The sequence below is a fragment of the Somniosus microcephalus genome, chromosome 7 (assembly GCF_052327205.1).
Source record: "Somniosus microcephalus isolate GS21.2 chromosome 7, FLI_Smic_1.0, whole genome shotgun sequence".
Classification (NCBI taxonomy): domain Eukaryota; kingdom Metazoa; phylum Chordata; class Chondrichthyes; order Squaliformes; family Somniosidae; genus Somniosus; species Somniosus microcephalus.
Window position 1 is genome coordinate 27,692,929 of NC_140993.1, and position 16,981 is coordinate 27,709,909.

The 16,981-nt window shown below is 43.7% G+C and overlaps 1 protein-coding gene across 2 annotated transcripts in view; it reads right to left on the reverse strand.

Moving 5' to 3' along the window:
* The window catches only part of prelid3a (PRELI domain containing 3A), a 33,652-nt gene that overhangs the window by 10,609 nt on the left and 6,062 nt on the right, over positions 1-16,981 (reverse strand). For both annotated transcript variants that reach the window (XM_085992332.1, XM_085992331.1), the window contains exons 2-4: positions 14,162-14,330; positions 11,258-11,347; positions 3,241-3,311 (exon numbers count right to left, since the gene is read on the reverse strand). In XM_085992332.1, the coding sequence (XP_085848458.1) occupies positions 3,241-3,311; positions 11,258-11,347; positions 14,162-14,299 (299 nt within the window). In that variant the 5' untranslated portion in view covers positions 14,300-14,330. The remainder of the gene's footprint in view (positions 1-3,240; positions 3,312-11,257; positions 11,348-14,161; positions 14,331-16,981) is intronic.

The following is a 16,981-nucleotide window of genomic DNA, read 5'->3' on the forward strand; positions in this document are numbered from 1 at the left end:
CTTGAGGAACACCACTTCCCACCTTCTGCCACTCTGAATAGCTACCCTTTACCCCTACTCTGCTTTGTCTTGAAGCCAGCTAGTTATTCATTCTGCTACTTGTCCCCTGACTTCGCATTCTCTGACCTTATTCATTAGTCTATTATGTGGTACCTTATCGAAGGACTTTTGAAAATCTAGATACATTACATCTACTGCATTACCCCTGTCTACTCCCTGTTATCTCTTCAAAAAATTCAATGAGGTTGGTCAAGCAAGACTTTCCCTTCTGAAATCCATGCTGACTATTCATTGCTATATTTTTGGTTTCTAGATGTTCTTCTATTTTCTCCTTTAGTAGGGATTCCATTATTTGTCCTACCACCAATGCTAAGCTGGCTAGTCTATAGTTCCCTGGACACGTTCTATGTCCCTTCTTAAATATAGGTATAACATTAGCTATCCGCCAGTCCTCTAGCACTACATCTTGTTACAACAAATTATTAAATATGTGTAGTAATGCCTCTGCTAGCTCTTCCCTAGTTTCTTTTAAAATGCGCGTATGTAATCCGTCCAGACCAGGGATTTTATCCTCCGAGTTTGATTAGTTTATTTAATATTTATCCTATTTTTATTTTAAATGCCGTTCTCTCATTTCTAATCTCATCATCTGATGTTATGTCCACCTGTTCTGTTTCCCTGGTAAATACTGAAGCAAAGTAATTATTTAATATTTCTGCCATCTCTCTATCGCCGCCTGTGATATTACCCTATCCATCCCTTAGTGGTCCTACTCCCATCCCGACTTCCCTTTCTTTTACTTATGTGTCTGTAAAATATTTTACTATTTTGTTTTATGTTCTTTGATAATTTAATTTCATAGTTCCTTTTTGCCTTTCTAATTTTTTTAACTTCTCTCCAAATCTCTTTGTATTCTCTCGTCATGCTCTCCCCTGCTGTCCATGTACTTAGTGTATGCCTCTTTCCTTGCCCTCAATTTTTTCTTACATCTTTATACATCCATGGTGTTGCATTAGTGTTTAGCTTGTTCTTTTTTTTGCAGAATATATTTTTCCTGGACTCTGCTGAACACTGTTTTAAATATTTCCCACCACTGTTCTACATCGTTGTTTGCCAATAGTGTTGTCCATTTTATTTACCCAACTTCTTTTCTCAGCCCCTCAAAAATCAGCTTTACTCCAATCTATTACCCGCTTTGTCATACTTATATCCTTCTCAATTATTATCTTAAAGCGTATTATATTATGATCACTATTGCTAGATGTTCCCCCATTACTTCTTTTACCTGCTCTGCTTCATTACCCATTACTAGATCCAATAGTGAATCCTCCCTTGTTGGGCTTCTTACATATTGGGTTAGAAAGGAGTCCTGTACACATTGTAGGAACTCCATCCACTTTTTCCCTTTACCTATTACAGGAAACTTTGTGCTATCCGGCACCCACGGGACCGAGCTGCTGCCGTTGCCTCAAAACTGCCGTAAATAAAACAGAGTTAATGTTGAGAGATACGGAGATTCTTATCTCCGTATTTGACAACAAACACTGTTGCTTAGCAACAGCTTCTAAACACTCGGGTGTGGCCTGCAAGCTCTGTAGCTGAAGCTGTTGCTATAGCTACAGACCTTGCACAGCTTGACTGTTCAAACAAAGCAAAAAAAAACAAAAAAATAAAAAACGGCTGCTGATTTTTGCCGGTGGCTCCAGATTGCCGGATAGCTCACCTCCAGATAGCACAAAGTTTCCTGTAATACCTGGCCAATTAACATCGGGGCAGTTTAAATCCCCCATATTATTCTTCTATGTTTTTCACTCATTTCCCTAATTTGTTTGCCTATTTCTTCCTCCGCCTCCCTTCCACTATTAGGTGGTCTGTAGACTACCCCTATTAGTGTGATTGATCCTTTATCTTTTATCTCTATCTTCATTTCAGTTTTAATTGATCTCCCTCCCCAGTTTTTTTTATAGGATCATTCCCAACTTGATTCATCCAAAAGAAGTTGCATAAGAAAGTTGATTTGCCAGCTAGCATAATTTCCAAAAATCTGAATTTGAGTTTCAAGATTTGGTTACTTGCTTAAGAACACGCAGCGAGTAACATTCTCTGATCCAACAAAAATCACAAAAGTGACTAAAAAATTTAAGTCCCACTGACTGATGGACAAGCTAGTTCCCCATTTCAGTTCTGGTCTATCCACAATTTCTCCCTGGTCTGTCCATCTGCTTTGTCACATCTTTGCATCTTGGCAACCTTGTCGTCAGTGTCCAGTCAGACTCCTGCATTTGCTCAACCCAATTGAAAATGAAAGCCCATAAGCTCCTCAAATCTGAATCCACCATCTCTCATTAAACAAAATACATTGGCCCGGATTTTGCATTAAGAATAATGGTGAGCCTAGCAGCGCTCACCATAATTGTGGAGTAAATCGGACAGCCACTTCCGGAGTACGCACATGTGCAGTTAAACGCGGAAATCCAGAAATAGCGGTCCGAGTTACCCTGCTCCTCCACATGCTGCGCTGTAATAGTGCCTCGCCGATAGACTCAGCATTGAAATCAATGTATGGGCATGAAGTTGTGGTACGTACCCACTAAAACAGCAGAAAAAGTTAGGGCTGGTGCATTCAGGTGTAAGTGAATTTTTAATGTCGATCAGTCATAATTACTGCCAATCAACCTCTCTGGACCTGAAATTTAAATTTTACAAGTGTGGAGTCTCATTCCTTCAGAATTTAATTAGTGTTGGAAATGTTTTTAAATTAATTTTTTTTAAACTTTTTCTGTCTGTCTCTTATCTCTCTCTCCCAATCTCTTTCGCTTTCTGTACATGATTTAAATCTAATTTATACTTCCTGGTTCAGACTCTGCGTGTCTCAGTGGGCATTCTTCAATCTGATTGGTTGAAGCGCCTCGCTGTTGCTGGTCCTCACACATGCCACAGATCCCGTCGAGGGCGCTGCGCTGGATCAGACACCCGATGACAGCAAGTCTCTGCTCAAAAGCCCGTGAAAACACTGTGGGCAGCTGTCAGCGTAGTGAACGGCAAGCACCGTTCCTTCGCCGCTGACCGCAAAATCTGGGCCAATGTCTAAAACAAACTGTTCAATGTAAATTAAATTATAGCGTTTAAACGTTGCTTCTTCAGATAGATAAAAATATTAGAAAAGCTAGATAAAACCAGTAAAACAAATTAAAACTGAGCGTTATCCAGAAATTTTAATAAAAATCACATTCGACTCACTTTTCTGGATTCTCAGGATGAGGTCGATAGATCAGTCTTTCATCTACTGACACAAGGTTAGAAAGAGTTATCTGTAACAGAAGAATTGAAGATTGGATCTCAAGTGAAAGGATCTATTCCCATTCATAGAATCTCATCTGTTCTTTCAGCATCAAATATATATACAGTAGAACCCGAGGGCTGTGCACCAACACAAAGGTTTGTTCAAACATTAAAGCCCCTGTCTCAACTTTGATGAGTTGGTGCTTAATGCAAGTGCCATATAGCAGAATGACTGAAGGTAGTCCCGTCCTGGAGTTTCCACCAGCATTGGGAAGGGACAGTAATTGCGTGAAGAAAGGAAAAGTGAAAACATTTCTACTTTACACCTGTTTTTCCTGAATTACTGGCTATGGGATGAGCCTACCCTCAGCCTGAGAGAAGATCCTATCCACTTTGATAGTTTTGGACCGATCACTACAATGGATGCTAGATGATCAGTAGGTTTTGAAGCTTTCTAAACAACATCCCAGCTGTTCCAGTATACCTATGACACGATGGACGATTGCCCAGATATGACCTATCGAAAAAAAAAAAATCAGGGCAAGTCCAACGTGGGAAATTACCACCATATCACCCTCAGGGAAGGAGTCAATAGCAAAATTCAGCAAAACCTACTCATCGACACTCAAGATTTCCGGCAGAACCACTCAGCTCCAGACCTCATCACAAGCACGTACACAAGAGGAGAATGATAGAGGAGAGGGGTTATTAGTTGTCCTCATAAAATTAAGTATGGCACCAAGGAGCCCAAGCAAAACTACAGTCATAGGGGTCAGGTGGCTGGAGTCATACCTGACACAAAGAAAGATGGCTGTGGTTGTCGCAGACCAATGATCGCAACCCCAAGATATCACTGCAGGAACTCCTTAGGGAAGGGTCCTTGGCCCAATCGTCTTCAGTTGCTTAATAAATGACCTTACTTCTGTCAGAAGATTAAGATGGGGCGTTTCATTGAAGATTTTACAGTGAACGGCTCCATTCACAACTCCTCTGATAAAAAAAACATCCCATTCTAGCCTACAGCAACACATGGATAACATCAAAGCTTAAGCTGACAATTGGTAGGTAACATTCACACCACATAAGCGATCGGGTCCTACTGGAATGCTACTTGCACCTCCACCCCAATCTAGAGAAGACATCTGAACAACAATGTTGGCGGGAAAAAACTTAACGTTTCATTCTGTGGAAGGAGACTTACCCATGAACTCCAACCAAAATACCCAGGCGTCACCCTGAGCAGGGCTCTCAACCTATCGACCTCGTCTCACCAACACCGGTCAAAAAGTAAAACCAGGGTGAACCTGGTCCGGAAACTCGCTGGAGCGTCACGGGGGAAGCACAGCCAGAACACGTCGCACTGCAACAGTGGCCCTCGTCTACTCTGCTGCAGAATACTGCTCTGCCTCATGGTCCTGCACCCGCCACACAAAGATCGTGGACATGCAGTTAAACACCGCCATGAGGGTGGAGTCAGGGATGCTCAAGTCCACTCCAACTGAGCGGCTGCTGGTGCTGTCCCACATCGCCTCGCCTGCCATTCCCCGCGATGCCACCATGCTCAGAGATGGAAAAATCCATGAGCGACACTGACCTCCCATTCACAAAGACTTGGAAAAACCCACCTCGAAAGCGCTTATAATCGTGCCAGCCATTCTGGGAAACAGCAGCCAATATTCATGTAGCTGGTATCAACCCACTATCCAGATGGACAGAATCGTGGGACACATGCAACAAAAAGAACCAACACCTCATCGCTGACCCAACAGCAGAGGTCCCTGGCTTCGACCTCCCTCGAAGACAGTGTGGACGGCCATCAACCCAAGGCACGGACGATGCGCCCACCAGCTCCACAACTGGAAGATGAGGAGTGACCCAATGTACAACTGTGGCCACGAGTCCCAGACCATGGAACACATCACACCAACCTGCCCACTGAGATCTGTTGCGGGAGGCACCTCATTTCTCCACTCGGCATCTCAGGAGGCCATCGAATGGACAGCCAAACTAGACATCCCATTACAGGAAACTTTGGTTTAACTGGAGGTTGTATGTCCGGAAACCTCGCTCTACCGGCAGAGTTCACCCCCCCGAAAACAGCGCCTCAGTAACCAGCAATGTTGCTGGTTCCAAGTCCGAGTCTCCAACGGTTGCAGAGTTAGTCAGTGGGGGTAGTTCTACAAACTGCCACTACTCGGCCTCTTGGCGCTATCGGAACTCGGAACACCTCAGAAACCCTGCATCAGGAGTCTCTCTCCCCCACGCTGCCGGTAGCCTCTTCTGATCCGCCATTTTTTGGGGTTCCAGTACAGTACTGTGTGTCTCCAACGCTGTTGCAACTCATTGGACTGCATTATGGAAATCCCAAAAGTTGATCCAACCAAAAGGAAGAGAGTGGTGTTAACTTTAAAACAGAAAATTGATATATGCAAATGACTAGAAATGGGAGCGAAGCGTATGCACATTATGAAAGAATTCAAAATCGGTTCGTCAACAATGTACGACATCAAAGTGCAGAAGGATAAGCTGCTCAAGTTTTATGCAAGCTCGGAGACATCCAAGAGTGTAGAGAAACGGCGCACGCTTCATAAGCCTAAGCTTGAAGAGCTGGATACCGTGCTTTATGAGTGGTTTGCTCTGAAGCGTTCAGAGGGTGTTCCGATTTCCAGACCCATGCTAATCGAAAAAGCGAAGGATTTTTACGCAAAGATGGAGCTCACTGACAAGTGTGCTTTCTCTGATGGATGGCTATCGTGCTTCAAGGCATGGCATGGGATATGACGACTCGATGTTTGCGGGGAGAAGAAATCAGCTGATCACAACGCCGCAGAAGAATACTGCGATTATTTCAATCGGATTGTGCAGCAACATGATTTGTCGCCAGCACAGCTATACAATGCTGATGAAACTGGCTTATTTTGGAGGTTTTTGCCAGAATCAACACTTGCTGGGGCTAGTGAGGCTAATGCTTCAGGTTACAAGAAAAATAAAGATCGTGTAACCGTGCCAACATGTGCGAACGCTGCTGGATCACACCGGGTTAAACTTCTTGTCATTGGGAAGTATAAAAATCCCCGTGCATTTAAAAATGTGAGGCACTTACCTGTTGAGTACAAAGCTCAAGCAAATGCTTGGATGGATAAGGCAATCTTTTCAAATTGATTCCATCATACTTTTGCTCCATCTGTGAGGGAACATTTCCGTAGAATAAGGAAACCTGAAGATAGCAAATGCATTTTATTGCTGGATAATTGTAGAGCCCATCCGCATGAATCAGAGTTGGTTTCTGGAAATATTTTCACCATTTATTTGCCACCAAATGTAACTTCTCATATACAACCCATGGACCAGGGCGTTATCCAAAATCTCAAGTGTCATTACAAGACTTCCTACACAGACTGATAAGCCAAGATGACAAGACAGGTATTCAGGCATTTCAGAAGGAATACAATCTTAAAGATGCCATCTTTAATGTTGCATGTTCCTGGAAATTGGTGAAAGGTCACACTTTGAGACAAGCCTGGTGCAAATTGTGGCCTTCTGTAATGTTTGCTGAAGGTTCTTCTACAGAGGAGGAATTTCGTGGGTTCAATCTTCGTCCACGGAAGACTGCAGTAATGGAAATGGTGAAAGATGTAGGCCCAGCAAACCCTCTACATCACCTCAGTGAAAGTGATATTGAGCAGTGGGTTGATCCAGATAGAGAAGTTGCTGTTGTGCATTTGCTAAGTGATGAAATAATGGAGAATGTTTTGAATCCAAGGAAAGTGTGATGGAAAATGAAGATGATGAGATTTCTGAAGTGAACAGGATTTCTTGGGCGAAAGCTGCAGCAGATCTTGCTTCATTCATGAAATTTGCTGAAAGCCGTTCTTGCTATTCTGCCCAAGTTATGCAGCTCCATATTCTGCAGTCTACCTTTCTACAAAGAAGGCAAGAGTCCACTAAGCAAGCAGACATCCAGGACATGTTTAAGAAAGCTTCCAAAAGAGTTGGAGCAGTGGAAGTGCCTGAAGAATCTGTTGAAGTGCATGATCCTGATGAACCAGTTGGCTTGGAATAAGTGTAGAGTCAACCACTGTACAGTACTTTATACTGTACTGCACAGTCGTTTAAGTTTTGGTGCACTGCACAGTCGTTTAATTACTTAACAGTAAAACAAAACTTATAAAGAGTTATGGATTACCATCAACTGGCAGTACTGTACTTAAGCATCTTTCACCATCCATTTAACACAACATTCTGTGGGTGAGTACCCAATTACTGTATATTGCACATTTCTTGATTTTTAAATTTTTGTTAAAAACAGCCTGGGTAGATAATCCGCTCACCACTCCGGAACTTTTGATAGATCAGTATCACGCCGGTCCCGTCGGTGCCGGATATCAGAAAGTTTCCTGTATAAGCTTTTCCCATCATATAAAATAACAACAGTGGCAGGTAATGGCCATCTTGTACAAGAGAAAGCCTGACATTCAATGACACCACCATGGCTGAGTCATCAACATCCTGGAGGCCATTACTGACTAGAAGCTTAACTGAACCAGCCATATCAACATCATAGCTTCAAGAGCAGAGCAGGGACTCGGTACTGTGACAAGTGGCTCACCTCCTGACCCTCAAAGCTTCTCCATCATCTTCAAGGCTCAAGTCAAGATTGTGATGGAATACTCATCATATGCCTGGATAGGTGCAGTTGAAACAACAACTTGCATGTACATAGCACCTTTAATGTCCTGAAACATCCCAAAGCACTTCAGGAGTGTAATCAAACAAAAATTGACACTGAACCAAAGAAGGAGACATTAGGACAGTCAAACAGGTAGGTTCTAAGGAGCATTATAAAGGAGGTGGAGAAGTGGAGAATCACAGCGCTCAAGGTCGAGACAGCTAAAGGCATGGCCGCCAATGGTGAGGTAAAGGAAGTTGGCGATGTACAAGAGGCCAGAATAGGAGGAATGTGGTTCTCGGTGGGCTGGAGAAGCTTAGAGATAGGGAGGGGCAAGGCAAGGTCATGGAGGGATTTGAAAGCAAGGATGAGAATTTTAATTTTGAGGCATTGGTGGACTATATAGGTCAGCGAGCACAAAGGTGATGAATGAATCGGAAATACTAATCATAAAGCTGGTATCAGTAATGGTGACCATGATTGTCGTAAAAACCCATCTGGTTCACTAATGTCCTTTAGGGAAGGAAACCTGCCGCCCTTACCCGGTCTGGCCTATATGTGACTCCAGACCCACAGCAATGTGGTTGACTCTTAACTGCCCTCTGGAATGGCCTAGCAAGCCGCTCAGTTGCATCAAACCGCTAGGAAAACACCTCAGACTGCAGCGCACCACCACCTTCTCAAGGGCAATTAGGGATGGGCAATAAATGCTGGCTTTGCCAGCGATGCCCACATCCCATGAATGAAGAAAAATGAAGCCCATCATCATCCTGGAGAGTACAGTTGTTTAATTGGCACCCCTTCCCACTGAACTTAGTATCCACCTCCTCCATCACAGGTGTACTGTGACTGCAATGTGCACTGCAGCAACTCAAAGATTACTTTGACAACACGTCCCTCCTCTACAACCGAGGACAAGAACAGCCATGTCATGGGAGCCTCACCTCAAAGTCACACCATTCCGACTTGGACATAAGCTGCTGTGGAATTCTCTACCTAATACCATTGTGGGAGCACCATCGGCACAAGGACTGCAGCAGTTCAAGGAGGAGGCACAACACCATCTTCTCTGGGCAACAAATGTTAACTCGCCAGTGTCGCCCACATTCAGAGAACAAGTAAACAAAAAGTACTGTCTACTTGCCTTCTCTGAATAAAGATAGATCTGGTAGTTTCTCTCGTCAGAAAATCCAACATTTTTATACATGTATCGAGTTGCATTCCTCACATTTGCACCAAAACCTTGTCTGTCAAATCATTCTGAGCAACTTGTTTATGAATAAACTCAACTCAATGTGCTCGGTAGGTAGCTTTTACCGAACGCTCTGTAATTAAAAGGTGTCTACCTCAGGTAGTTAATCTTAATGTCATTTCTGGAGCTCAGGTGTTTTCTGTGCATTTGAAATTTAATAAACTGAGTCTATACCTGACAAAAATCACTGGGGAATTTAGCTATTGTTTGTAAAAACAGAGGATCAACAGTTGTCATGGAATCTCTAGAGTACTTCAGGTCTACACAAGATCAGTACAAATTTCTGATGCTGTACTGTAGAAGCTCACGAGCATAAAGCAAGATGAAAACCTGGGAAGGCAAATAAGGTGGATAAGTTCACCTGGTTCATAATTATAAATGTCTATTATTTTTCAGAGAAATTTCTCTTTAGGGCCCAAGGAGACATTACTAAGCACCACCAATAAAATTTAAAAACCAAAGAGATGGTCCCAAAACGACAACTTGCATTTATATAACGCCTTTAACATAGTAAAATGTTCCAAGATGCTTCACAGGAGCGATTATCAAACATAATTTGACACCGACCCACATAAGGAGATATTAGGACAGGTGACCAAAAGCTTGGGCAAAGGAGAGAAAAGCAGAGAGGCGGAGAGGTTTAGGGAGGGAAACCCGAGCTTAGGGTTTCGGCAGCTGAAGGTATGGCCACCAATGGTGGAGTGACGAAAATTGGCGATGCGCAAGACGTCAGAATTGGAGGAGTGCAGAGATTTCGGAGGGTTATAGGGCTTTATAGGTTAGAGAGATAGGGAGGGGTCGAGGCCATAAATGAGGACAGAGCCTCCTTTCAGACACGGGTAGTTTATACAAAAGGTAATGGACATGATCAACACTGACGCTATGGTGTTGATCAGCAGCAAGAGGACCTGGCCTGAGCAGAGGAACCCACATGTTGATGTGCTTCTTAAAGAAAGATGTTACCTTTATATAGCGCCTTTCACAACACCAGGACGTGCCAAAGTGCTTCACAGCCAATTCAATACTTCTGAAGTGCAGTCACTGTTGTAAAATAGGGAAGCATAGCAGCCAATTTGCACATAGCAAGCTCCCACAAAAAACAATTAATTAAATGACCAGATAATCTTTTTCTTTGATGGTGTTGGTTGAGGGAAAGATAGCGGCCTGGACATTGGGAGAACTCCCCTGCTCTTCTTTGAAAAGTGCCATGGCATCTTTTACATCCATAAGAGAGAGCAGACGGGAGGCTCGGTTTAACGTCTCATCTGAAAGATGGTATCTCCGACAATGCAGCACTCCTTCAGTACTGCACTCGAGTGCCAGCCTAGATTATGCACTCAAGTCTCTGAAATAGGGCTCGAACCTATGGCCTTCTGACTCAGAGGCAGGAGTGCTACCATGAGCCAAGTCTGACACTGTCTTCTCAAACATTAGAAGAACTCGACCGATCAGATGACAATTTTAAAAGTCTGGTTCTACACCGTGTCCTCATTCAGCCGTCTGAATCGATTCAGTTCATTCAAGAGTTTCCATTGGCATCCCTGCTTCATGGCAAATAAAGTCCCAGAAGTTTGCAGGGATTAAGCTCCCTGAAAATAAGTAATGGATAACTATTGCTCTCCAACAACATTCTCACACCATTATCCTCAACCTTACCTGTACTGTTTCCTCACCAGTAAACTGTTGCAATAACTTGCACTCGAGGAAGGTGCATGCTCATCAGGCTTAAGCAACTTGACTGGCACCAGCGGTTCGTGCAATTCTGTTAAAGCTAATGCAAACTTCTAGCCTATTAGTGCGATGAGGATTTTGATACCAAAAGAACTCCAAAGAGCTCGAGATGTAACTTGCAAGTGGTCATTTGTAAGGATGGAGGAGAGCGCCTAATTCAATAACACAAAGCTTTTTAAAAGGGACAGTATCCCTGGTGTTTCTACTGTAGAACACCAGTTTCTAATTTTTAAAAAGTTGAATGGAGGGAGAAAAAGCATTGACTATGTACATTACTATATAGATGTTCCATTGTATTAGGAGTTTCAAATTCATATACTTACATTAGAAGAACTGAGCTCCATTGTCCGTTGAACTGGATCTACAACAGAATGTTCTTTAATGTACGTTGTGGTCCTGTTTGTACCCAGGATCTAGCAAATACATTACATTGTTACTATATGAAACTACCCCACTGTTGCATTCATTGCGCTTCAACTTCTGTATAATAGTCAAATTCCACTAAATGCAAAACTAGAATGTAATGCAAGTGTAAGGAGTGAAGTGTATTTAACCTCACACAAGTCATTCGCAGTTTTTTTTAATCCACAAAAGAAATTTAATTACCGGGGCTATGTGCTTATACCTATTTTAGTACAGTGAGCAGTGGATTAAAGTAGGTGAGAAAAATTTCTTACAGTACATCTTACTGCACAACATTACCACATCTTACAATTCATTCCAAGGCTAGCTAGATACAAAATATTTACACCGTGCCTGGACCCTTCCTATTGTAGCTAATTGGTGTTTGTGGCACCACTAGAGGAATGTTATACCTGTGATAAAAGGGATACGGCAGGTCGGTTTAGTTACTTGCAGTTTTACACCACAAATCACATAGGTACTTTCAAACAGATTACCCAACAGTCTCATCATAATCCTGGAACTAATGATGCCGACATCATTAATTATGAATTAAACACTAAAAGCAATTAAATTGTCAAATCAATGTCTAAATCACTACATCAATCTTCACATGGGAAACTATTTCAGTTTAATATTGTTCCAGATTTAACTCAGAAACCAAGTTATTCTGCCAACCTTTTTACAAACCAATTGGTTTTTTTTATATTCGTCTATGGGATGTGGGCGTCGCTGGCAAGGCCAGCATTTATTGCCCATTCCTAATTTCCCTCGAGAAGGTGGTGGTGAGCCACCTTCTTGAATCGCTGCAGTCTGTGTGGTGAAGGTACTCCCACAGTGCTGTTAGCGAGGGAGTTCCAGAATTTTGACCCAGCGACGATGAAGGATCGGCGATATACTTCCAGGTCAGGATGATGTGTGACTTGGAGGTGGTGGTGTTCCCATGCACCTGCTGCCCTTGTTCTTCTAGCTGGTAGAGGGCGCGGGTTTGGGAGGTGCTGCCGAAGAAGTTTTGGCGAGTTGCTGTAGTGCATCTTGTAGATGGTACACATGGCAGCCACGGTGTGCCAGTGGTGGAGGGAGTTAATGTTTAAGGTGGTGGATGGGGTGCCAGTCAAGCGGGCTGCTTTGTCCTGGATGGTGTCGAGCTTCGAGTGTTGTTGGAGCTGCACTCATCCAGGCAAGTGGAGAGTATTCCATCACACTCCTGACTTGTGCCTTGTAGATGGTGGAAAGGCTTTGGGGAGTCAGGAGGCGAGACACTTGCCGCAGAATACCGAGCCTCTAACGTGCTCTTGTTGCCACAGTATTTATGTGGCTGGTCCAGTTAAGTTTCTGGTCAATGGTGACCCCCCAGGATGTTGATGGTGGGGGATTCAGCGATGGTAATGACATTGAATGTCAAGGGGAGGTGGTTGGATGCTCGCATGTTGGAGATAGTGAAAAGGTTGGTAGAGTCACTTGTGTGGCGTGTATGTTACCTGCCACTTATCAGCCCAAGCCTGAATGTCGTCCAGGTCTTGCTGCACGTGGGCATGGACTGCTTCATTATCTGAGGAGTTGCGAATGGCACTGAACACTGTGCATCAGCGAACATCCTCACTTCTGAACTTATGATGGAGGGGAGGTCATGAATGAAGCAGCTGAAGATGGTTGGGCCTAGGACACTGCCCTGAGGAATTCCTGCAGCGATGTCCTGGGGCTGTGATGATTGACCTCCAACCACCACAACCATCTTCCTTTGTGCTAGGTATGACTCCAGCCAGTGGAGCGTTTTCCCCCCCGATTCCCACTGACTTCAGTTTTACTAGGGCTCCTTGATGCCAGACTCGGTCAAATGCTGCCTTGATGTCAAGGGCAGTCACTCTCACCTCACCTCTGGAATTCAGCTCTTTTGTCCATGTTTGGACCAAGGCTGTAATGAGGTCGGGAGCCGAGTGGTCCTGGCGGACCCCAAACTGAGCATCGGTGAGCAGGTTATTGGTGAGTAATTGCTGCTTGATAGCACTGTCAACGACACCTTCCATCACTTTGTTGATGATTGAGAGTAATTGGCTGGATTGGATTTGTCCTGCTTTTTGTGGACAGGACATACCTGGGCAGTTTTCCACATTGTCGGATAGATGCCAGTGTTATAGCTGTACTGGAACAGCTTGGTTAGAGGCGCAGCTAGCTCTGGGCCATAAGTCTTCAGCACGACAGCCAGGGTGTTGTTGGGGCCCACAGCCTTTGCTGTATCCAGTGCGCTCAGCCGTTTTTTGATACAATGGATGTGAATCGAATTGGCTTAAGACTTGCTTCTGTGGTGGTGGGGACCTCAGGAGGAGGCCGATGTGGATCAGCCACTTGGCACTTCTGGCTGAAGATGGTTGCAAATGCTTCAGCTTTGTCTTTTGCACTCACATGCTGGGCTCCACCATCATTGAGGATGGGGGTATTCATGGAGCCTCCTCCTCCAGTTAGTTGCTTAATGGTCCACCACCATTCATGACTGGATGTGGCAGGAGTGCAGGGCTTTGATCTGATCCATTGATTGCGGGATCGCTCTATAGCATGCTGCTTCCACTTTTTAGCATGCATGTAGTCCGGTCTCCCCAGGTTGGTACCGCATTTTTAGGTACGTCTGGTGCTGCTCCTGGCATGTGCTTCTACACTTTGTTAAAGTACAGATTTCTAGAAATCTGTGCATTAACAAATCTTTATAAATGAAGATCTTGGACTTCAAAAGCTCCCATTGATTTTGACTATTTTGGACAAACAATACTAACCAATCGCATCAAAATAAAAGCTGAATATAATGTACAAAACGTTGCTGACATACTTACAGCCATAACAATGCTGGGGATTCCCCACTCTGTACTAAGCAGACGTTGGCTATGCAATCTTCCTTGAGTATCGAGATTTCTCTCCAACACATCCACTCCCACTACGTTGGGGTTCATGGGATTCGGGTATTTTTGCATCGCAGCTTGGATGACCGTCTCCCATGGATGGCTAAAAGGACACCATAAAAACAAACACAGGGACATTTCATATAAACTGACACCACTGTACAGGGAAGGGAAGGGAAGTGCAAAATAAGTCCATTTCACAAAAAGGAAGTTTCAAAACCATCACCTAAGCCAAACTTATGGTCTGCTAAGATGCATGTATACAATAGATATTTTAAATTTTCACATGCAGTGAAATATGGCAATGCAAAATGTACCACAGCATAGAAATTAACTGTAAAAATATTAGGCTGTTTAATTCTAGCAGAAAATAAATGAGTTTCCTTTTTCTATACCAGTCTATTCCTCATCACATTTGTTCACAAAAATGTATTAGATATTTTCCCATAATCTATACCAAATGAACAGGTAGCAGCACTATGTGTTATATGACCTGAAATTATCCAGCATCACAATTATTACCCTGCCTCTAGCTCACTCAGGCTGAAAAGAGGTCATCTGTGCGATAAGTCAGAAAGAACTCTTCAAACTAATTTTAACTTTTTCAAATGGAGATCTGTAAGAGGGCAGAACAATGGCAGATGGAATTTAATACTGACAAATGGAAAGTACACACTGCAAAGAAAACTGGGCAGCATACTACTCCATGAATGATGTTGAAATAGCTATGGGCGAAGTTGAAAAAGAAAAACTTGCATTATATTGCGCCTGTCACAATCTCAGGGTGTCCAAAAGTGTAAGTACCAATGAGGTACTTTTAAAGTGTAGTCATTGTTGTAATGTAGAAAATATGGCAGCCAATTTACAATGTGATAATGACCAGAGCTTTTTCATATAAATGTTTTTATTTATTCATTCTCTAGAGTGGACATCGCTGGCAAAGCCAGCATTTATTGCCCATCCCTATTTGTCTTTGAGAAAGGGGGTGGTGAGCACCTTCTTAAACCTTTGTAGTCCGTGTGGTGAAGGTACTCCCACAGTATTGTTAGGGAGTTCCAGGATTTTGACCCAGCGACGATGAATGATGATATATTTCCAAGTCAGGGTGTGCGACTTGGCAGTGAACTTGGAGGTGGTGGTGTTCCCATGCGCCTGCTGCCCTTGTCCTTCTAGGTGTTTTACTGCCCTTGTCCTTCTCGGTGGTTTACTGCTGTTGATTGAGGGATCAATATTGGCCAGGACACCAGGGAAACAACAGCTTGCATTTATATAGCACCTTTAGCATAGTAAAACATCCCAAGGTGCTTCACAGGAACGTTATCAAACACAATTTCACACCAAGCCACATAAGGAGATAGTAGGACAGATGACCAAAAGCTTGGTCAGAGAGACAAGTTTTAAGGAGCATCTTAAAGGAGGAGGGGTAGAGAAGCGGAGAGGTTTATGGAGGGAATTTCAGAGCTTAGGGCCTAGGCAGCTAATGGCATGGCTGCCAATGGAGGAGCGATTAAAATCTGGAATGCGCGAGGTGGCGAGGAGAGAGACCATGGAGGGATTTGAAAACAAGAATGAGAATTTTAAAACGATAGCAAAAAATACTGCAGATGTTGGAAATCCGAAATAACAGAAAATGCTGGAAAAACTCAGCAGGTCAGGCAATGTCAGTGGAGAGAAATTTGAGTTGACGTTTCGGGTCGAACCCTTCTTCAAATCTGGAAAGAAAAGAAAATAGATCGAAGGCAGGGCTGCGATCGGACAAAAGAAGTGAAAGAAACGAAAGAAGTAAAAGAGATTAGAAGCTAGACGAGATGGTAATAGGCTGAGATTAGGTGTGAAGTGTACTGGCAGGGCAAGAGATAGCTGCCAGGTGTGAGAGTGAAACAAAAGGAAAGGGGGGGGGGGGGGGGAAAGAGTGGAAAAATTACAAGAAAAAATGTGTAATAGGGGCCGAGGTTATGATCTGAAATTGTTGAACTCTGCAGCCTTCCGGACTCAATATCGAGTTCAACAATTTCAGATCATAACCTCGGCCCCTATTACACATTTTTTCTTGTAATTTTTCCACTCTTTTCCCCCCCCCCTTTCCTTTTGTTTCTCTCTCACACCTGGCAGCTATCTCTTGCCCTGCCAGTACACTTTACACCTAATCTCAGCCTATTACCATCTCGTCTAGTTCTTTTACTTCTTTTGTCCGATCGCAGCCCTGCCTTCGATCTAGTTTCTTTTCTTTCCCGTTTTGAAGAAGGTTTCGACCCGAAACGTCAACTCAAATTTCTCTCCACGGATGTTGCCTGACCTGCTGAGTTTTTCCAGCATTTTCTGTTGTTATTGAGAATTTTAAAAATCAAGGCACTGCTAGACTGGAAGCCACTGTAAGTCAACGAGCACAAAGATGATGGGTGAACAGGACTTGGTGCGAGTTAGGATACAGGCAGCAGAGTTTTGGATGAGCTCAAGTTTATGTAGGGTGGAAGATGGGAAGCTGGCCAGAAGAGCATTGGAATAGTCAAGCCTATAAGTAACAAAGGCATGGATGAGGGTTTCAGCAGCAGATGAGCTGAGGCGGGGCGGAGTCGGGCGATGTTACGGAGGTGGAAGTAGGCGGCCTTGTTGACGGCGCGGATGTGTGGTCGGAAGCTCATCTTGGGGTCAAACATGACACCAAAGTTGCAAACGGTCTGGTTCACCCTCAGACAGTTGCCAGGGGGAGGGGTGGATTTTGTGGCAGGGACCGAAGACAATGACTTCCGTCAT